Genomic DNA, 23,949 nt, shown 5'->3' with positions numbered 1-23,949 from the left:
CAATGTAATGGATCCCAGACTGCAGCACGACATAATATGATTAAAGTTAAAACGTCTGACTTTAACTCAATGGGGTCAAAGGTAATTCCTGCAGTTTTAAATTCAGCTGGGAATAAAAGACCTTATAAGCCCTTAAACCTTTGGTATGAATATAATTTTACTGTGACCAAGGACACGTTGATCCCGAAAATGCCAGAGAAAAGCTGAAAATGCAATGCTCGTTCCTGCCTTATATTTCAACAAAATTATGGATGCTCCCAACCCTATTGAAAACTAAGTATACGTGTATATATATAAATATATACCATAAAATGCTGTAATACCAAAGGACTTTGAGTTTATTTTCAGTTTCTAATGTAGAGATAATGGTTATGGTTTAGTTACAGTATGTTAAGCAACCTTTGAAGAAAATGACTGGGTAATTACAGAATAGCGTTTGAATGGTGTCATTTTCCAACATAAATTACAGGTCATTTATACCAAGCTGTCCATCCATCCATCCATTTTCTGAGCTGCTTCTCCTCACTAGGGTCACGGGCGTGCTGGAGCCTATCCCAGCTGTCAACGGGCAGGAGGCGGGGTACACCCTGAACTGGTTGCCAGCCAATCGCAGGGCACATAGGAACAAACAACCATTTGCACAACAGTCATGCCTACGGGCAATTTAGAGTCTCCAATTAATGCATGTTTTTGGGATGTGGGAGGAAACCGGAGTGCCCGGAGAAAACCCACGCAGGCACGGGGAGAACATGCAAACTCCACACAGGCGGGGCCGGGGATTGAACCCGGGTCCTCAGAACTGTGAGGCTGACGCTCTAACCAGTCGGCCATCGTGCCGCGCATAGTAACTGTACTACACGTAATCTTTTGTAGTACTTAATTTTACTCAAATACAGAAAACCTACAACAATCATGGACATGGAGTAACAAACAAAAAAGCAGACACCTGTTCTTTCTTGGGATTTGATTGTTTAAAGATACCTAAAGTAGTGGGATGTTTTTTATTATTTTAAATTATTATTCTTATTGTTGTGTCTTTTATCTTTTACTCACTTTAATCATGTCAATCTATTGGATCTGAAACATTATATTACTTTGAGAATTCTGTCATTTCTGAATGAGTGTCACTTTCCCCATGAACTATATAAATAAATTATTGCTGAAGCTTGTACATTCAACTCAATAATTTGCAAATGATTGTTACTTTGGTGATCACTAAGCTTTTAAAAGCTGGGTAAAATTCCTGTCTCTCTTCTCACCAGCCCAGTTCCTTCAATAAACTGGAGAAAAGTGGATGGCGTACCTTTTCCCAGGAAAGTGGACATAAGGAAAGCAAGTGCTGTTCTGGAAATCCCATACTTCCAACAGGAGGATGCTGGCACATATGAGTGTGTAGCGGAGAATTCCAGGGGAATGAACACGGTGAAGGGAAAGCTTTCTTTTTATGGTAGGTTCTATGTTGATCCCACGACACATACTGTACGTGACCTGCATGAACCACTTCTCTTATCTTTCAGACCTGCATCAACTAAGCAGCAGCAACAGTAGACACTTACAGTATATGTCTCGCGTGGCTTACATGAGAAGAGCGCTTCGTTTTAACAGCACATCAAAATGATTAAAAGACTGTCAGTCATGATGCCTCTAATATTTTGATCCAGATTAAAAGGAGTTATGCGGATGAAGCTGAGCCCTTGCCTACGACCTTGATGGTGAGCTATTGGGTTCCACCAGATGGCATCATGATTGACATTCTTCCAAGTTCAATGGAAATCAAAGCTATTAAACGCACCATACATAGACCAGTGGCACATGTCAGGGACATAATCTTCCCCAAAGCATCTGGAATGACAGGAAAGAGGTCAATGGACCCACTCATTGTTGTGAATAGTGCGATAGTTGAACCCTCTCCCCTACTGAGTTCAGCTACTTTGTGAGTACCAAAAAATACAATAACAATAGAGAAACGTTTTTTTCTTTTGATATGCAAATTTGTGTTGTATTGATTTTTCTGTTTTAAACATACCTCTTTCCAATACATTGTGTACAAGGTACCCTTTTTAAGGAAGATGCATTTGTGTGATGAGCAGCACAAATTAATGTGTCATGCCATACAGCAACCATTATTGTGCTTTATTGTTGAATATTTGAGTTTCCAGTACCCCCAGATACTGTAAGCATGGGCCCTGTTAAAGTGGCAATTTGGTGTCTCCTGCGAGAATCAATATGCCACATTTGTGTGATCTCAATAAGGCCTGTGCAATAAGCCAACTTCAAGCTGGTGTTCCATAAAATTAATAGATTACATTATTGGGCGTGAGCCCAAATACAGTACAATCCAAACTGAAGTCCAAGTTCCAGTAAAATAGGGGATGCCAGTGAAGAAATGACACCTAAAAAATAAAAAAAAATATAAAAAAAAAAATGAGGAAATGAGTTTCCTCCGCAGGGTGTCGGGCTCTCCCTGAGAGATAGGGGGAGAAGCTCGGTCATCCGTGAGGGGCTCAGAGTAGAGCTGCTGCTCCTCCGCATTGAGAGGAGTCAGATGAGGTGGCTTGGGCATCTGTTTAGGATGCCTCACGGACGCCTCCCTGGTGTGGTGTTCCGGGGACGCCCCAGGACACGCTGGAGAGACTACGTCTCTCGGCTTGCCTGGGAATGCCTCGGGATCTGGAGGAAATGGCTGTGGAGAGGGAAGTCTGGGCTTCCCTGCTGAAACTACTGCCCCCGCAACCCGACCTCGGATAAGCGGAAGAAAATGGATGGATGGAATTAAAAAAAAAACCTCACCCTTTCTGAACCACGGCCTGTCTTCGAAATGGCACATGGCTGTCTTCCCATACACAAGCACAGAACAGACAGCACACAGCGAATCTCGGTCTGACATGACTGCATTTTGCCCTGGAACACTTTTGCTGGAATTTGAGCATGTGGAGAAATTTTATGTTCAGTAAGGAGTCCAGATTCTGCCTACAGAAGTGGGATGATTGGGTTAGTGTGGACTTGACGGGTAGAACACTATGCTGATCTTCAGGGCTAAGATTGTTTTTCAGATACTCTTTTACCACAGTTTCAATGTCCCAAACAAAAGCAGAAATAAAATATAACTTGGGCAAAATGGTTTTAGGGTCAGACAAAGAATTCTCTTCGCAGAAAATACGCGATAAAGCATCTGGCTTAACAGTTTTAGAACCAGGTCGGTAGGATAACGTGAAATTAAAGCTTGTGAAGAATAGAGCCCATCTAGCCTGCCTAGCATTTAATCTTGTAGCAGACTTAAGATACTCAAGGTTCTTGTGATCTGTCCATACTAAAAACAGAGTGAGCCCCTTCTCGCTAGTGCCTCCACTCCACCAAAACCATCTTGACAGCCAGCAGTTCACGGTCAACTATGTCATAATGTCTCTCGGCTGGAGTCAGTTTTTTAGAGAGATAAGCACAAGGATGTAACTTACCATCCTTGAGACATTCTGGGAGAGCACTGCTCCTATTCCGGCATCAGACGCATTAACATCCACAACAAACTGCTGTTTGGGATCTGGCAAAGTGAGTACGGGAAGAGGTAAAGCTCAATTTTAGTTCCTGCAAAGCTGACTGACAATGCGGGTTCCACACAAAGGGTCTGTGTGGCGAGGTAAGATCATGCAAAGCCGAGGCAATTGAACTGAAATTTCTAAGGAACTTTCTGTAGAAATTTGCGAACCCTAAGAACCTTTGTACATCCTTGTGTGACGTGGGAGTGGGCCAATTAGTCACGGCATCAACTTTGCAAGGGTCTGTTTTGACTTCACCTTGAGCCAGCACAAAACCCAGAAAAGAAACGGAAGCCTTGTGGAACTCACATTTCTCAGCCTTGACATAAAGTTAATTATGCAGTAACTGCTGCAACACAGAGCGGACATGAATAATGTGAGTCTCCTCATACGGGGAGAAAATAAAAATATCACCCAAATATACACATTCAACATGTCACGCAAGACATCATTGACAAAGTTTTGGAAAACAGCTGGAGCGTTAGTGAGTCCAAAAGACATTACCAAATACTAATAATGTCCCATTGGTGTGTTGAATGCTGTTTTCCATTCATCCCCCTCCCTATTCCTGACGAGATGATACTCATTTCTTAAATCTAGTTTAGTGAAAACCTTGGCTCCCTCCAGGAACTCAAAGGCAGTGAGATGAGAGGAAGAGGGTACCTGTTTTTCACAGTTATTTCGACCACAGTAATCGATACAGGGTCGCAGGGTCTTGTCCTTTTTCTCCACAAAGAAAAATCCTGCTCCCGCAGAGGATGAAGATGGGCGAATGATCCCGGCTGCCCGTGATTCTTCCACATACTCCTTCATGGCCTTGTGTTCCGGCCCTGAAAGATAGAACAACCTCCCTCGTGGAGGTGTGGTTCCAGGCAGCAAGTCAACTGCACAGTCATAAGGTCTGTGGGGTGGAAGGGATTTGGCTTTGGTAACAGGATCCCCAGGAATTTCATGTGAAACATATCCCTGAACATTACATGGAGGCTTGAAACAGTTCTGGGCGCAATTGCTGCCCCATGACATAACATCCCCAGAGGAACAGTCAATGTGGGGGTTATGTAATTTCAACCAAGGGTTCCCTAAAATAAAAACATGAAAACTAATGCATTCCGAGTGAGAATCAGAAAATGTTAATGTGAGTGTTTGGGCGCGGTGAGTGATCTGGCCCATAAAACTGCCATCTGCAACATAAGCGTTGCGGTGGCGTGTTACTTCTAATATGTTCTAATATGCATTCGTCTAACGAGAAGGGAGTTGAGTAAATGTGCGTCAGAACCAGAGTCAATAAGGACTTATGAATCTCTTGATCTGGAGAGCACAGTGTCACTTTAGGAAGGACCTGGGTAGAGTCTTCCTTAATTATATGTAGACTCACCTCTGCCGTGCCCTTGTTACTGTCACTGGCAACTTTGATGTGACAGTTGCTCACGGAATGACCCAACTGCACGCAGTAGAAGCACCGCCCTGCCCAGTTGCATGGGTTCATCCGTGGTGACGCTAGCCTGAGGATTGAGACTGGCAACAGGTGATCTGCCTTGGTTTGGCTGGTCACCAAGGCTCGTCCTCCAGGTGCGCGGTGACACATCCTTTCGCCGATCTCCGTCCAGCTCGCGATCCAAAAGCCTTTTGTCGATCCTTATGGCGAGAGTGATGAGTGTCCCCAAGTCGGTTGGTAGGAGTTCGTTTTGAGTGATGGCTTAATATTCCCAGAATCTCCAGAGAACCTCTCCGGTTAAGAGACCTGTGGGCAGACAGCAGCGGAGGTGGCGGCATGGTGACTGATTCACATGGAAACGTTGGTACAGTGGTGGCATCAGGTGCTGTGCCAGCTGGTTCCTTCTTCTGAACCATATTCATTAGAACTTCAAACTGTGAGCCCACCTGTCTCATCATAGTGTCCTGATGCTCTGACAGTTCCTTTAGATGAAGGTGGAGGGCAGCAAGCTGCTCATCCTGCTTTTGAGATGCGTTGACCCTCCGCTTGAAGGGCTTTGCGAACCGGGTTTGAGTCTGCTGGGTGCATTTTATGGTCAGTTCGTTCTGTCATGAACGGAACAAAGGACAGGACCCAAAATGCACAACTCCAATTCAAATGGACTGTTTCAAAAAGAGAGGTTTAATAAACGGGCAGAGGTCAGTACACAGGCAGGCAATCCGTAAAGGCAACAGTATCCAAAAAACGTGAGGCAAAAAGGCAAGGTCAATAATCAGAACAGGGTCTAGGCTTACTATGAGTCGGTGAGGTGGAAACAAGGAATGCTGGAACATGACAACAAGGTACAACAAACTGGCGTCCAGACAGAATGAGACACGAGGTTAAATGCATGTGGCAATTAGGCTAAACGAGGCACGGGTGGGGAAGATGCTCTCAGGAGACAGGGGGAAGACAACAACCATAACACACACCCATGACAGGGTTTTGTCTTGGAAGTCTCTACAAAACCTGGCACTTTTGAATGAAAAAAAAAACTGTTGCTCAAAACCTGTTCATAGATGCCAGAGGTGCGTTCTCAATAATGTTGTTCAGGCAGAAATGTACTAAGTTCAGTTCATGTTCACCCAAAATATGAACTAGTTTATGAATTTTCGTTCATTGAACTCGTTCAGGTACAATACTGGAGAGCAGTGTGTGAAAACGCTGACTTCTGTTCTCATGTTACCAACATTCAACGGTTGAGGGACTTGTGGGGGGGATTGCCCTGATATTGATTTCGGCGTCCCAACTACGAATGGCTGATATAAATTAACGGTTGGTGATGAAATTCTGAAAACCATTGGCAATCCAATATCACCCTATTTGCCCCACAGAGCGGTGTTTATCACAGTCTACCTCGCACATATCAGAGAATAAAGAATGTAGGTGCCAACAATAGCTAGACCTTAATCCAACTTATCTTGGGCAGTCTGTTTGTGCCCAAGTGACCAACATGACCACGTTGGCTGACTTGTGACGACTCCTGCTTGAGGAGTGGATTTCCATCCTACATCAGGTTCCAGGCTGATCTGGCTCTTTTTTTTTTTTTTCCATACACTACTGAAGTACCGGACCGGTTTTATCATTTGCATCAATTTTAAAAGAGCGAGTATGTCATGTTTCTTTGTTATTTAAAAAAAACCTGAATATTCAATAGAACACAAAATATCCTCACCTGAATATTGTTTTACCATCTTCAGGTTACCAAGGCACAGGTTGTACACTTTAACCAAACCAGGATTTTCTTCCTATCTTTCTTTCTTATTTTCAACCCTCAAGTCAAACTGTGTCAGCTGTCAGAAAGAACTTATTTGGGGTATTAAGCAATTTGCCATTGTTCACAACTTTTCTGGAAATTCTTGGTCTTTTTCCCTTTTAACAACCCAGGAGCACACAATGATCCACAAAGACTGGTCATAGTGAGCTGCTGGTCCTTTTTCATTTTGATGCCTTTTGTCTCTCTCTCTGTCTCTCTCCCTCCCTCTCATAAAGTCTGTAGCCAGGTGATAAAAATCAGTAATCTTATTTTGCGCCTGCTTTGAATTAAGCTTTTGAGACACTTGTCAGCAGTGTGAGCCAATGGGGGAATCGATAAGGTATATCTTGTACATCCAAGTGAGCTGCAAAAGTGGGAGAGTCTGGCTCTGAGACTAAAATAAATGAAAGTAATACTAATCTGTGAATGATTAAAACATTCACAATCATTCATGTTGTCACAAACAGTGGGCACCATTTGCCAATATTTATAGCAATTTTTCTAAATTTTCATGACTTCTTTCAAGAAGTTTTGGGTAACTTGATAGATATATTGACAAAATGGATATAGCCCCAGTTCCCAACAAAAGTTATTACAATGCACTTTACAAATGGGTTAGGTCTAGAACTGTACTCCTCACACATTAAGAGACCAACTGAACCCTTTGTGAGCCAGCACTAGGCAAAGGAGGCAAGAAAAACTCCCTGAGAAGAAATCTCGAACAGACCCAAAACCAGCTGTCTGCCTCGACCAATTGAATTGAGATACAGTGACAGTGACATGGACACTAGTCAAAAAGAACAATATAATTGAGGAATTGCAGCATAAATAATGAAGCAGTGCATACTGTATTCATTGTCCATCCATCCATCCATTTTCCAAGCCGCTTACAAGGGTCACGGAAGTACTGGAGCCTATCCCAGCTATCATCGGGCAGGAGGCGGGGTACACCCTGAACTGATTGCCAGCCAATTGCACTGTATTAATTGTAAGAGCAATAATTATCTTGTGGTGATTAGTAGTAGGCACGGTGGTTGACTGGTTAGAGCGTCTGCCTCACAGTTCTGAGGACCGGGTTTCAATCCCCGGCCCCACCTATGTGGAGTTGTTCTCCACGTGCCTGCGTGGGTTTTCGTCAGGCACTCTGGTTTCCTCCCACATCCCATAAACATGCATGGTAGGTTAATTGAAGTCTCTAAATTGCCCGTAGGTGTGAATGTTTGTTTGTTTATGTGTGCCCTGCGATTGGCTGGCAACCAGTTCCGGGTGTACCCGATTTATACTGGGGGCATTCACGCGAAGTTTCTAAAATATCAGACATTTACATTCGGAGAAATCTGTGGCTTGCAGTAACTCTCCACCACCACGGGGTGTCGCTTGTGTTCCATCAATTGAATTCCAGTCAATCAAATCCCAGATCGAGCGCTTGGCAGAGCCTTGCATGCATTCAAAGGAGCAAATGGTTCTTTGAACTTTATCTTGAGTTGCTTTGAACAGCGGGTCTACCAAACTTTTGTTGTCTTTGATGACTGGAAGCCCAGATTTCTAGGGGAGCTGTGAATTAGTTTCAGGACCGGGTAAACTAGGCTTCTTGTGATCATCTGGCTCAGCGGGGCAGTAGGCAGGAATGCCGAATTATCAGAGGTTAGGGGTTGCTGGTGCCATCTTGCTGATTGCGTGTCCGCTACACAGGGAACGCCCACATTTTAGGGTTGCTCCACCCAGAGTGCATGTCTGGCATGGAGGTGCTTAAATGACAGACTTAAGTTTACGGTAAAATCTAGACAGCCCTTTTCTGACTTAAGCACATGGTGAAGTATGGCCCAAACCATTATGAAGCAGCCACTAACTAAAAAAGAGTAAACAGTTACAGTAAGCACATATAATGCGAGCGTCCACGAGGTGGAATAGGGTGTCACCACTTCACCGGAACAGGGTTCAACCTCTAATGGTCAGGCAAGCGAACCCATGTTATCCATGTCAGTCCATTGTCAAGTATATATAAAATAAATATAATATATAATATAATAAATAATAATACATTAAACCACAAAATGTCATAACAGTCCATCAACACCAAAATAATACAAGAGTTTCATAGTTGTCCATCATCACAGAAGTAATAGAATGAGATACTTTATGTTCAGCTAGCCATCAACATCATCACAGAAATGAGACGACCTGACTATAAATCAGACCTGAATGTGTGCCCTTAAAAACTGACTTAACGGCTCTATTTACCTGACTAGTGCAAATCCAGCGTGGCGCATGGCATATCTCTGGGAGTGGTGGGTTAGACCGAGTTGTCGTAATCTCACAGACACTCGTCGCCAGCGTTTTTAACAGAAAAGGGCAGTCTGCGCCCGTGGGTGGAAACGCTGCCGAAGTCAAAGTGGCTTATTCATTAATTTCCTTTTAAAAAATGAGGTGTAATGACAGTCTTGCATGGATGGATAAATGACACATATACACCTTTCAGACATATCATTTTGTACACCTTAAAATATTCACATTTTGCACAATGACGTGTGCTGTAGCTTGTGATGCAGTGTAAATTCCTGTAACTCTGTATGTAAAATATCTAATTACTCAGTTTATTTTTAGCATTTCTAATACCAATCAGGGTTTGCTCTCGGATATTTTGAAACTATGGGGGAGGGCTTCAGCGTCGTCATTCCCATCCCTCATATTTAACAATATGTTAAATTGTTATTTTTTAAAAATGTAAATTAAGTAAATGTCACTATAATATGCACAAATCTGACTTAAATGTTACCTTATTGTTCATGTCTGTCCTTGTGGCTTCTCCAATGCTTGTACACTTTGTCCAGGTCGATGACTTCCTCTGCTTCTTGCTTTGACTTTATGCGTATCACCTGGTCCAAATGTGCCACTTCAAGACGATTTCTGGATTCTGTTTTGATATGATTCATTAAAATAAATCCTCTTTCACAATCTGCACTGTAAGCTTGAAATGTAGCACAAATATCCACAAGCTGTGAGATCTCCTTTAGCTCCTCACATCAAAGTGCTGCAGCAACCATATGTGAGAATGTGCTGATTGACCCCTGTTTAAGTTTTTGCTTCATTATGTACTTGAATTCAACATATTGACTGTTAATGGCCTCCATAGACTGTGGGTGGTGGAGAATGGCATCATACTTCTTTGCCAGTGTGGCAATGTCTGCTGATCCATAGTCAAAACTGATTTTTGAGCTGAATGCTTCAATGTAAAATGCAGACCACTCCTTTAATTCATCCTCTGGAAACCGGGCATCCATGTGATCACAGAGCTTAGTAAAGAAAAGAGTCATCTCAGCAGTATTTAGACAATCAGTTGATGAGGTCCCCGTTGCCTCTTTTACACGGTCACTCCACTGTACATCCTTCTCCCTCAAGTATTGGGAATGCAACTTCTCAATCTTTGCTCTAGCAAAGCAGTGTCCTTCCATCACAGATTGCGTCTTTGTAAAGTGAGGCAGAGTTGTGCCAGCTCACCCAAAACATCTCCCAGAGCAGTGACAGTAACCTTGAACTTTGAATCACTCAGCTTTTTGTAGCAGTACTTTGCCACTGGATCTCTGTTATCTGTGAATTCTTGAAGCACAGTGTAGTTCCTCAAGACAGCATTGACAGCTTGGTGCCGTGACAGCCATCGCACTTCGTTCAGAGGTCTGAATGACAGTGTTCTTCTTCATCAAGAATCTTTGCTAGGTCCTCCATTTTGCCCGTCTTCACAGTGGACTGAGAGAAACTGGAATACACGGTTCTAAGAAGAGTTTCCACAACTCGCATCAAAGGTACATTTTTCCAGGCATCATCAATGCCCAAGTCCTCTCTATGAGCCACACAATGTTGTTCAGTTAGGTATGGTATTTGGCGCTTTAACAAAGCCCCAACTCCGTTGTGTTTTCCGAGCATTACTTTGCCTTGCTCGGGGTCAGATTTTGCTTTGTCTGACAGCTCATTCTTTTTCTCTCTGTCTTTTGCGCTCTCCCGCAATAATATACCGATCCCCTGTCCCATCTTGAGTCTTTGTACAATTCCAACAACTTTCAAATGACATTTCTGCTGAATATGACGCTTGAGGTAGTCCAACCTCCATTCAGTCCACATTTTTCCCTCCAAAAACTCACTTGCTACTTTGGCTTCGCCGCATGTTTTGCAGAGTACACCTTTCTCACTCGAAAAGGAAAAAAATCTCACCCAGTTTCATCGCTTGTTCTTCTATTTCCATGTACTCCGACAGTCATTCCATCTTAAAAGAACCGCATTTCTTTTTCACTTTGGCTTGATGAGTGGATGTGTCGCTGCCCATTCGTTTGATAAGGAGTTAGCGTTTGTGTCTCTTAACTCCACCGCACTGTTGTTAGCTCGCTAACCTGCACGGCGCGTATGGGCAGGGCACATATGCATGCATTGTCAATGCTATGATTGGCTGCGTAGCGTAAGTGAACCATATCATATCACTGGCTGGGCACCTGTCGCTCACTGAGTTACATTGCAAAATGGTACAGAAAACAATATTATTGGTCGAATTAATTAGATTATATCAGATGTAAAATCAGACATTATTTACTATGTTTCTGTTGAATTTTATTCTTTTGCACAGCATAGATTTTCTTGTGCACTGAGTATGTGTTAGCAGTGCGCGATTGCTTAGAAGGAACATTGCTAGTGGCCATTTTTAAGAACAAGTGTGATGTGCAGAGCTGTGGGAACTATTGAGGATTAAAGTTGATGAGCCACACAATGAAGTTATGGAAAAGAGTAGTGGAGGCTAGACTCAGGACAGATGTGAGTATTTGCGAGCAACAGTATGGTTTAGAGTACCACAGATGCATTGATGCCTTAAGGGTGTTGATGGAAAAGTAGAGATAAGGTCAGAAGGAGCTACATTGTGTCTTTGTAGATCTAGAGAAAGCCTATGACAGAGTACCTAGAGAGGAACTGTGGTACTGCACACTGTAGGTGTGACAGAGGAATTTAAGGTGGAGGTGGGATTGCATCAGGGTTCAGCCCTGAGCCCCTTCGTGTTTGCTGTGGTGATGGATCGGCTGACAGATGAGGTTAGACTGGAATACCCATTGACCATGATGTTCACAGATGACGTGATCTGCAGTGAACGCAAGGAGCAGGTGGAGGATCAGTTAGAAAGGTGGAGGCATATACTGGAAAGGAGAGGAATGAAGACTAGCCAAAGTAAAACAGAATATATGTGCATACATGAGAGGGGTGGAGGGGGAATAGTGAGGCTACAGGAAGAAGAGATAGCTAGGGTGGAGGACTTTAAATACTTGGGGTCAACAGTCCAGAGCAATGGTGAGTGTGGTTAGGAAGTGAATAAACTGATCCAAGGAGGTTGGAGTGGGTGGAGGAAGGTGTCAGGTGTGTTATGTGACAGAAAGGTATCTGCTAGGATGAAGGGCAATGTTTAAAAGACAGTGGTGAGGCCAGCCATGACGTACGGATTAGAGAGAGTGGCACTGAAGAGACAACAGGAAGCGGAGCAATGAAGATGTTGAGGTTCTCACTAGGAGTGACAAGGTTGGATAAGATTAGAAATAAGCTCATCAGAGGGACAACCAAGGTTAGATGTTTTTGAGACAAAGTTAGAGAGAGCAGACTTTGATGGTTTGGACATGTCCAGAGGACAGAGGGAGTATATTGGTAGAAGGATGATGAGGATGGAGATGCCAGGCAGGAAAGCTCGAGGAAAACCAAAGAGAAGGTTGATGGCAGTAGTAATGGATGATATGAGGGCATTTGGTGTTAGAGAGGAGAATGCAGGAGATAGGCTTACATGGAAAAGGATGACACGCTGTGGCGACCCCTAACGAGACAAGCCGAAAGGAAAAGAAGAAGGTGACCCAGTGTACCCTCAGTGCATTTAAAATGGGATGTCTGTGCTGCTGTGGGCGTCAGCCACAACAGCCGGCTTTAATCCTCTCCGATAGAAACCGGTTCTTTCATTTCCTTTAAAAGCAGCGCAAATAGTCTCGCATATGATGACGTTCTATATGTGGAAGAGGATTCAGCGACCTGTGTGAGATTGGAGCACTGAACGTTGGCGGTATTGTCTTATTAATACAGTGAGCCGGTGAAAAATCACTGGCGACTTAGATGCGTCCGCGGACCTTATTGATTTACAACCGCAATTCCAATGAAGTTGGGACGTTTTGTTAATCGTAAATAAAAACAGAATACAATGATTTGCAAATCACGTTCAACCTATATTTAATTGAATACACTACAAATACGAGATATTTACTGTTCAAACTGATTGTATGTAATCTGATTTAAAAACAGTGACAACGCTCAAATGTTTTTGAGTACGTACTGCACATGGTGGTTTTTTGTTTTTATTCATTCAAATTTGGCAGGCTTAAAGGCATTCTTTTAGCCTCTTTAGTTGGTTAATGACTCTATACCTACGTGCCAAATGTTTAATATTTGTTTAAGTGCAATTTTTGCAAATAGAGCCTGAGTACGTGTACCGTAATATTTGATATATATATATATATATCCATCCATCCATCCATCCATTTTCTGAGCCGCTTCTCCTCACTAGGATCGCGGAATTGCAGCATAAATAATGAAGCAGTGCATACTGTATTAATTGTCCATCCATCCATCAATTTTCTAAGCTGCTTTCAAGGGTCACGGAAGCCTATCCCAGCTATCATCGGGCAGGAGGCAGGGTACACCCTGAACTGGTTCCCAGCCAATCGCAGGGCACATACAAGCAAAAAAAAAACAAAACAAAAAAAAAAAAAATATATATATATATGTATGTATATATATATATATATATATATATATATGTATATATATATATATATATGTATATATATATATATATATATATATGTATATATATATATATATGTATATATATATATACATATATATATACATATACGAGGTTCAATCCCCGGCCCCGCCTGTGTGGAGTTTGCATGTTCTCCCCGTGCCTGCGTGGGTTTTCTCCGGGCACTCCGGTTTCCTCCCACATCCCAAAAACACGCATTAATTGGAGATTCTAAATTGCCCGTAGGTGTGACTGCGAGTGCTAATGGTTGTTTGTTTATATGTGCCCTGCGATTGGCTGGCAACCAGTCCAGGGTGTACCCCGCCTCCTGCCCGAAGATAGCTGTGATAGGCTCCAGCACGCCCGCAACCCTAGTGAGGAGAAGAAAATGGATGGATGGATATATATATATATATATATATATCAGAGGATTACTGGTATCTGTACTCGGTGTTGATAAATTGCAGGGACTCATCTTTCCAGGGCTGAGGCTCATTGCTTCCAGACTTGCATCGTGGGAGTCACAGTCTCAAGTGTAAAATAATCTATGCATTGCACCAAATGTTCAACAATGGGTTGTCGTCTCTGTTGCTGAATGATAAACTGGAGATTAATTTCTTTAATAGTGAAATGTAACTTCTCCTGTTCAACATTCCATAAGCATATTTTCAGTACCAATTAAATTCCATTAACCTCAGTCAACCATGTGCCTGAGTCCTAAAGTGAGTCGAAATTTTGAATAGTTATACAGTACTTTATATATAATAAATATCGTATTTTGACATGGACTAAGGCATGACTCAGTAAATATTACAAGCACCCTATCTGGGCAGCAGCTCCATTTCTTTTTATCTTTCTTCTGTATTACTGAATCCCCCACATACAAGCATCCTTGATCACAAATTGACTGCGTGCTGAATTTCATTGTGCAGGAACACAATGAATACAAGTCATTGACTGTCTCTCTGTCTCACCCTGCATCTTTTAAAGACAAATACTGCAAAGGCAGAGGCCAATTAGAGCAGGGTTTTGACTGCTACGGAAAATCTACAAAAGGTCAGTCCTAAAGAGTGACAGTCGGTGAGGTTTGTGAAATGGAAAAGTGCAGTATGCCATTAGTCTTTTCTTGCCACTGGCCTCATGTGATCAGAACTTGACCCACACACCATCCAGTATGTACAAAGAGTTTTGTCACACTTTCTTTATCTCCCCGCATGAGTGCCCTTTTTTCTGAATTGTTAACAAGCCCACAAGACACAGGAAAATGCAATTCTCCTCCTGTAATTATACTATAATTTACGTTTTATTGCACAAACAGCCCCAAAATATATATTTATCTTCTTTTCATTATTTTTGTGATACAGCACAGTATGGATCTAAAAGAACCAATAAAAAAGAACTTCAGGGATATGATATTTTTTAACATACAGCAATGAACAATGAATTTTAATGTTAGGAAATGGAGGTTGAACATTAACATTAAATAGAGATGGCATGATAGGTGACCACAAGGCAAGACAAGACCACATCTATATGTATGTTGTAATAAATTCTAATAAGGTAGTAAAAGATGACAAAAATACTTGTGTGACTTTTGGAAATACGGGTATATTATATTTAGGTCTAATATTGACTTTGGAAAATCTGCATTTTCATTCTTTCATTTTTATTCTTTTTAGTGTATTTTTCTTCTACCTGCATTTATGGAACAACTCAAGTTGCAGCATCTTATTTCGATAAAAAATACATTCAGAATTGACAAAATGACCTTTTTTCACAGGAAACATACCTTGCATTAAGTCTTTACAAACATACAGTATCCCAATTAAAGTCTTCCCTCTATGTTGCGGTTCACTTTTTGCAAGTTTACTATGTGACAGATTTTTAAAAATTTTACTTATATCATGGATGTGTTACATCGTTTGAATTTGCTGTGATTATTTATCCGCACTTGACTGTTACTGCAGACTCAGATAACAATAAGCGCTAGCCCAGAGGAAAGACTATAACAAAACTGAGACTGTCCGGTCTGGGATGATTTCACAATGTGCCTATTGCAAAGCACAACTAGCTTAAGTTACACAACTGCACGTCTACGGTAAAGTAAACATAGTTAACTAATTTAATATTGCCTACCACCTCTAGTTAAAATAAATTGTAATCATAACAGGTAGTTAGGATAGAGGGAGGATGGACGCAGCTGCTGGTGCTCTTTCAATCGCTTTATTGAACAAACGGTAACAAAATACATCCATTTTCTGAGCCGCTTCTCCTCACTAGGGTCGCGGGCGTGCTGGAGCCTATCCCAGCTGTCATCGGGCAGGAGGCGGGGTACACCCTGAACTGGTTGCCAGCCAATCGCAGGGCACATAGAAACAAACAACCATTTGCACTCACAGTCATGCCTCCGGGCAATTTAGAGTCTCCAATTAATGCATGTTTTTGGGATGTGGGAGGAAACCGGAGTGCCCGGAGAAACCCACGCAGGCACAGGGAGAACATGCAAACTCCACACAGGCAGGGACGGGGATTGAACCCCGCATCTCAGAACTGTGAGGCTGACGCTCTAACCAGTCGGCCACCGTGCCGCCTAACAAAATACAGTAAACACAAATACATTCTTAGTTGAACTGCTGAGAACCTGACGCCATCACTCTACACACTCTGTGGCTAACGCTTTGGCCACTTAACAGCCAGCTGTTAACGGTACATCTTCAGTTACTTTCACGTCATTCAACAGGCCAGGCACGCCTTTTAAAGGTACACACACATTCAATGTCACAGATACTACAGTGTAGAGTGTGAGGATGGTGACCCCAAGTGGGAAATACTAATACCTGCACCTCACATGCATATACGTTGTTGTTATATGCATGAAGCTCTAAAATATATATACAGTAATCCCTCGTTTTATCACGGGGGTTAGGTTCAGAACCACCCCCGCAATAGGTGAAATCCCCAAAGTAGTATGCATGCGCTGATGTATTATTATTAGGGTTTCTTTTTAGCCCCGTGTCGGGACAGTACACAATTAACTTTTTCAAAATCATATTCTCTGAGACCTGTCGTCACCAAAATGTGACATCTCTACCTCCGCCCACTTCAACCTTTGAAAATATCTGAAGGAAAGCCGTTTTTCTCCCCACAGGCCACTCACTATACAGAAAAAGCTTAACATCTCAAATTGTCACAAAACTGCAATCAATCTCTCATTATGCCCCCTTCCCCATCTGAAAATATCAGAACGAAATCCCCAATATTTGGGATTTCATGGATTTTATGTCACTATAGGCCTGCAAGGACGTCGTGATTCTTGCTGGTGAGTGGCGAAAATCAATTTACCGTGATGTGTGTTTGGAAGATTAGACTTTACATACTCTATCATATTAGAATGAAAGTAGTCCTTTTTCAGAACCCCTATGTACTGGTACACATTTACACAATGTGAAATATTATTTTCATTTTCCTTATAGGCCTGCTGATATAGCATGTGCTCTATCCAGTTTCGATTAACTTTATTTATTGTTTTTGTGGGGAGGGGGACGGGTGGTGGGGGGCGGGGCTGAGCATGCACAAGGAATTACAGAATCTGTTATAATAAAAACTTATTTTCTTTTTTTTTCACAGTTTTAAAGTTTTAGGCCAGGAAGTGTTTATTTTACCACAAAAAGCATTCACTCAAAATCCCATGATATGGCGAATTATGCACAATATGAAAAAAAAAACAGCAATGCACAGAATCCCCAATAGATGAACCGCTATATCGAGAGGGAACACTGTAAATAATAAAATAAATAGATAAATAATAGATAAATAGAGAAGAACAATATAGTACTGAATTGTTGAGATTTAGGTTGGAATTCTGTTTCACCTCCTCAACTTTCCAGATTTTTTCACGCAGGACTAAAAAATAGCCCCGTGACGAAATCATCCGGCTGCGGCCACCGAGGTGCAGCAGACAGCGGCCACTTCTCTCCCCTCTTTCGCGGAGCCGTGAAAGGAGGCACATCTTTGATTGACAGCTGAAAGCTCCAGGGAGATGGGATTTTTAGAGCATTCAGCGACACGCCCACAGTGTCTGGAAGCTGAAAGAATGTCTCAGTTTTTGACAATTTTGAAGACTGATTTCACATATTTTGTGATTGTTATATTAATTAATTCATAGTCCGGCTTTTTAGCAAGAATCTTTTCTGTGAGGTGTAAAATTTACATTTGTTGGGTGAGATTGAGGGCACTTTAACTGTGTGTGTGTGTGTGTGTGTGTGTGTGTGTCTGTGTGTGTATACTCAAACACATGGACATTGACTGATGGAAGGACATGACTTCAGTCACCCCATGAAAAGTCTCAGAACATGAATGTAAATGAACTTCATCTTATGGAGAACATGCTAGGAAATTTGGACTGTTGAAACATTCAAACCAAGTGATAAAAAGTAACCAAACCACTTTTGGGTGGAATTGATGGACTGTAAATCGTTGGTATTACCATGTGATTTGACAGAATACTGGATTTATATGAGTGAATCAAGCAAATGACATCAAATCCATTCAAAATTTCCTGACATTTTCTATATGGCTTATCCTCATCAGGGTTGCGAATGTGCTGGAGTCTATCCCAGCTGACTTCTGATGAAAGGCAGGGTACATCCTGAACTGGTCACCAGCCCATCACATGGCACATATAACGGGTGATTCAAAAGTAACTTACAAGAAACGAACATGAGAAGAAAGTGTATTGCATTGAGTTTTATTTAAAATTCAATATGGGCACCAGCATTAGCCACCAGTTTCTCAAGCCGCCTGGGAACCGCATTAACTTATTTCACAAGGAACTCTTTAGGGATGGAAGACATAACTTCTCATATTCGCCCTTCAACTTCTTTCAAAATCGTTGGTTTGATAGAATAGACTTGCTCCTTTAATTATGGAATATACACAAAAAATATTTTGAAAAATATTACAACATATGAATAAATTATATGTATTTTAAAATAGGAAGTTACTTTTTAATCACCCTGTAGACAAACAGGCAAACAACCATTCACAGACGCATTGAAAACCCATGCAAGCACTGGGAGAACATGCAAACACACAGGAAGGCTGGAACCCGGATACAAACCTATGACCTCTTAACTGTACGGCAGATGTGCTTACCAGTCATCCACCACGCTGCCTCCATCCAAAATAACATTTAGAATTATAGTCCAACTCATGCTGTTGCATCTTGTCATTCGAGTATAGTTCTTTACTTGAAAAGCTTTACTGTGACTACCAGTTCACTCTTTTCTTAAATATTTCCAGCACTGCCTCATCTAATTGAGAAACCTCAAGATGTCCAGAAGCTCATTGATGACTCCTTGGTGTGGGAATGTAAAGCCACAGGGAAGCCAAAACCCTTCTACAGGTGGATGAAAAATGGAGAGAACATGAAGCCTGCAGAGGTGAGCCATACGAGACATCAGTGTCGCTGTAGAATTGAGGATGCCGTTTTGATTGGATTTACAACAGCAGCTTTGATACAGATATCGCTAGCAGGGCTGTTGGGTAAAGAACGTGGGTACTGTTGGGTAAAGTCATCCTGTGTGCTTGCCGAGCATTGTGTTGCTTGATCAGGCTTTACTGTCTATTTCCATGCATTATGTATTTTTATTCATTACTTCACAGCTCCCACCGTAACCATTTATCCAAAGCAACATATGCCTCAAATGAACTGTAGTGTTTTCCCTTACTTACAGCCTCAACTGTAAACTGTAAAAAAACATTTAGCATTTAATATTACTTAGATACGCAAGACGTAAAGTGATGAGAAACATTAGCGTTGTGTTAAAAATCATTCAAATGATCCAATCTTTACACCCAACGATGGTACTATTTGTAAAGATGTTCTACTTGCTATAAAAAGCAAATGATTTAATCATTTTACATAAAAGTAAAATTTCCTGAGCATGCGTGTACAGCATAAACCTGATGAATAAATAACTGCTTCTTTATGCCAAACTAGTGTCACAAACGCACCAGAGGATATTGATCAGTTCTGGATTGTAATACATGTTGTTGGAATAAACAAGAGTCTGGTAAAACATGTACAGTGAAGCCTCTGACTAATAAAAAGGCCCAGACATCCCTCTGTCCCAGCCACTTCGGCCAGCACTTCCAGATGGAATCCAAAGGCATTCCCAGACCAGGCAAGATAACTACAGGTAGTCTCTCCAGTGAATCCTGGGTCTTCCCTGGGGCTTCTCCCTATAGAAACACTCATCAAGTAGGCATCCTGGAGATAGGGTAGCTTTATGCGTTAGCAATCTCATGTGGCTCCTCTCGATGTGGAGGAACAGCGGCTCTACTTTGATCCCCTCCCGGACGACCGAGCTTCCCACCATATCTCTCAGGGAGAGCTGAGACACTCTGAGGAGTAAACTCATTCTATCCACTTGCATCTGCGATATTATTCTTACTACCCACAGTCCATGACCATAAGTGAGGCTGGGAACTTGGATCAACCCTTAAGTCGAAATCATTGGCTTTTGGCTCAGCTTTTCTTCACCACAAAATACCTCTATCGAGGAAGCACAGTTTTATTGATTAATAAGTTAAATCTGGTGGTCACCAGTCTCAACTAATAATGATAATAATAGTTATTTAACAACATTGATAAATGTTTGAGATCAAAAACAGTATTTTATAAACTGTATAATGTACAGTCAATGTATTTGTATTTATGCCGTGGTGGGGCATGTGGTTAGCACATTTGCCTCACAGTCTGGTACTCCGGCTTCCTCCTGCATTCCAGAAACATGCTTGTTAGGTTAACTGAGGACTTTAAGTTGCACATAGATGTGAATGTGAGTGTGAGTAGTTGATGTCTATATTTACCCTGCGATTGACTGGTTAGCAGTTCAGCTTGCAGCCAGCCTCACGCCAAAAGTAGGGTTGGGAACGATAAACCGATGCAACCGGGTATCCATTCGTAAAGGGCTGCAGACCAGATATCGCAAGACTAGGAATCGGTTGCTTGAGGCTTCATGATTTTCATCTCTTATGTTTCCAACCAAACACAGCCGTGGTGGATACTAGCAACACTATTAGCTTAACTACATATCTCCATAGCATTACTATTTCAACATCAAATAGCTTATCAGTAAATTGCCCGTAGGTGTGGATGGTTGTTTGTTTCTATGTGCCCTGTGATTGGCTGGCAACCAGTTCAGGGTGTACCCCGCCTCCTGCCCAATGATGGCTGGGATAGGCTCCAGCACGCCCGCGACCCTAGTGAGGAGAAGCGGCTCGGAAAATGGATGGATGGATAGGTTATCAGTAAATTGCCCGTAGGTGTGGATGGTCGTTTGTTTACATGTGCCCTATGATTGGCTGGCAACCAGTTCAGGGTGTAGCCCGCCTCCTGCCCGCAGTTGGCTGGGATAGGCTCCAGCATACCCGCAACCCTTGTGAGGATAAGTTGTGCAGAAAATGAATGGATGGATAGTTAAGCTACTTTCATGGTCACAGCGATAGCAAAGTAGCGTTCCCCCAGGAGTTGTTACGTACTTTATCTCAAGTTGCTGCAGTTTGTAAACATGCAGACAATATGGCAAATGTAGGTACATCTCGGCAATTTCCTTGGGCTGTAACTCAGCAAACTCATGCTTCTTCTTGAGTCTTCGCTGCCCCCATATACATTCGAGTTGGTACTGTGCGACCCAAAAAAGGAACTTCAGAGAGGACACATGGCCAGTTACGTCCTTAACCTGACTCAACAATCGTCGACTTAAAAGTTCAAAAAGTCAGTCAGCACTTAGCAAGAAGCTAAATAATTAAATAAAAAGCAGTGCACGTATGGAGAGTAGGTCCTAGCTTGAATGGCACGGTGTGCGAGACCCCTCTTTAAATATTGTTTGTGCAGTTTGCGGAGAGAAAATCTTCAAAATGTATTGTTGGATTGTTGTGGTCTATTTAAATAATTTGATATTTAAATAAAATAATAGATAATTTGTATTTTTTAAAGTGCCAATGATCAGGTTTAAGTGGTCTTTTACTGTACATGTTTGAAAATAAGGTTAGACAAATGCCATTTTATACAATTTTGTTGTCAAGTCAAGGTTCTTTATGATTAGCACTCATGCAAATGTTAAGACATTTTTTCTGCACCGAATTGAATCGAGAATCGGATCGCTCCCATACTGAATCGAATCCTTCCGCCCATAAAGATATCGTTTTTGAATCGAATCGCTACCTGTGTATCTAGATATGTATCGAATCTGCCGCGTGCCAGAGATTCCCAACCCTAGCCAAAAGTCAGCTAGGATAGGCTTCAGTCCAGGTTTCAGCCAGTCTCACACCAAAAGCCAGCTGGGTTAGGCTCCAGCTCATATGTAACCCCAAACAAGAGTGAGGCAATGGATGAATGGATCAATAATGCTACCCCCACTAACAGCAGTATGCCTTAATATTCCTGGCAGTATTCCAGGAAGCAAGTTATGGGAGGCGGAGGGTAACCAAGAGATGAGGAAAACCCAGAATTTTCAGGTTCAGAAAGACAGGCAAGAGAAATTCCGAGTCAGTCACCATGGTAATAGACTCTGTTAACCCAATTTGTTCATTGGCAGGTTTTTTTATGCTAAACCCTGACTTTCTACTTGTCTCCTCCCACCGGAAGCACACATGGCTTTTCCATTTCTCTGTGATCCTATAAATACTGAGGCAAAACTAACTGAGGGTTTCGCTGTTTTATCCAACTCAATCATGTTCCTTAATAACGTTCTCCAGTATTACAGTATACCTGTAATCGCACACTGTGGACTTGCGCTGACATTTGTGCAAATTTTGTGCATCGCACATTATTATTATTTTTGCTAAAGGGCACAAAACTGTGAGAAAAAAATCAAAGACAAAGTCCACAGGATTGCAAGTGACTGATTATGTAGAAATCATTAATCTGAACTGATATTCTTTGTTTATAATTCAAGATACTTGAATTCCTTCACTTGGGGCAGGATCTCATCCCTGACCTGGAGAGAGCACTTCAACCCTTTGCTATAATGAGTACCATGTGCTCAGATTTGGCGGTGCTGATTCATATCCCAGCCGCTCCACACTCCGCTCCAGTGAGAGTTGGAGATCACGGCTTGATGAAGCCAACAAAGTACATCATCTGCAAAAAGCAGAGATGCAATACCGAGGCTACCAAACCAGACCCCCTCAACACCTTGGCTGCACCTAGAAATTTCGTCCATGAAGGTTATGAACAAAATCAGTGAAAAGCGCAGTCTTGGCTGAGTCTAACCCTCACTGGAAATAAGTCCGACCTACTTGCCGGTAATGTGGACAGAGTTTGGCCCACACTGGTTGTACAGTGACCGAACACCACATATTAGGGGATCTGGTACCCCATACTCCCGGAGCACCCTCCACAGGACTCCCTGAGGGACATGGTCGAATGTCTTCTCCAAGTTCACAAAATGTAGACTGGTTGGACAAACTCCAATAAAATCTCCAGAATCCTGTCAAGGGTATAGAGCTGGTCCACTGTTACATGGCCTGGATGAAAACCACTGCTCCTCCTGAATCTTATGATTCAACTTCCAGGTGCTCCTCTCCAGCACCCCCTAATAGACTTCACCAGGGAGGCTGAGGAGTGTGATTCCCATGTTGTTGGAATACACACTCGTCTTTAAAAAAAGGGGGGACCACCACCCCAGTCTGCCAATCCAGAGGTAATGTCCCCGATGTCCATGCGATGTTGCAGAGGCATGTCAACCAGGACAGCCCCACGACTTCCAGAGCCTTTAGGATACAAAATGTTAAAATAGCAGCTAGTTGTTTAGAAATGCTAGTCTGATTCCTGGCTACCACTGATGCACCGTTCCCAGCCCCCCAGCTCAAAAGGTGCAGCAGTGATTGTAGAAGTTAGCCCTTGTGTTGTCTTGCGGGTCAAGAATGACCCTCTACCGTGTTTAGCTGTAGAAAAAATACCTTAAATTATCTTTTTCCAACTTGAAATTTTATGACTTTTCCAAAAGAGACCCCATCATTAGAAAAAATGATACTTTGTTTTTGTTTATGTTTCCATGTGGGCTGTACACCACTAGGGTACAAAGCTTGTCTTATGGGTAATTTTTGACCCGTGAATTATAAAAACATTAAACACCAGAAAAAAAGTTCAAAGGCCAAACACAAAACTCCCTCTAATATACACACACACACACGCACACAAATCAAAGAAACTGGATTGGTGTATGAATTGAACTTACGTTTGACCTGCACATGCACTCTTGATCCACAACTAACCCTCACATCACACAAGCGCCCAAACAAAAAAAACAAAAAAATCTCAAACATAAAAACAAATTCAGTATAGATGATATAAAGCTATCCCGAG

At 42.2% G+C, this 23,949-nt stretch overlaps 1 protein-coding gene across 4 annotated transcripts in view; it reads left to right on the top strand.

Annotated features, from left to right (window-relative positions):
* LOC133483989 (contactin-4-like) overlaps positions 1-23,949 on the top strand; it is a 266,693-nt gene that overhangs the window by 133,650 nt on the left and 109,094 nt on the right. For all 4 annotated transcript variants that reach the window (XM_061785986.1, XM_061785985.1, XM_061785983.1 and 1 more), the window contains exons 8-9: positions 1,263-1,447; positions 18,876-19,015. In XM_061785986.1, the coding sequence (XP_061641970.1) occupies positions 1,263-1,447; positions 18,876-19,015 (325 nt within the window). The remainder of the gene's footprint in view (positions 1-1,262; positions 1,448-18,875; positions 19,016-23,949) is intronic.

The sequence above is a fragment of the Phyllopteryx taeniolatus genome, chromosome 9 (assembly GCF_024500385.1).
Source record: "Phyllopteryx taeniolatus isolate TA_2022b chromosome 9, UOR_Ptae_1.2, whole genome shotgun sequence".
Lineage (NCBI taxonomy): Eukaryota > Metazoa > Chordata > Actinopteri > Syngnathiformes > Syngnathidae > Phyllopteryx > Phyllopteryx taeniolatus.
This window is presented reverse-complemented; position numbering and strand designations above follow the sequence as displayed.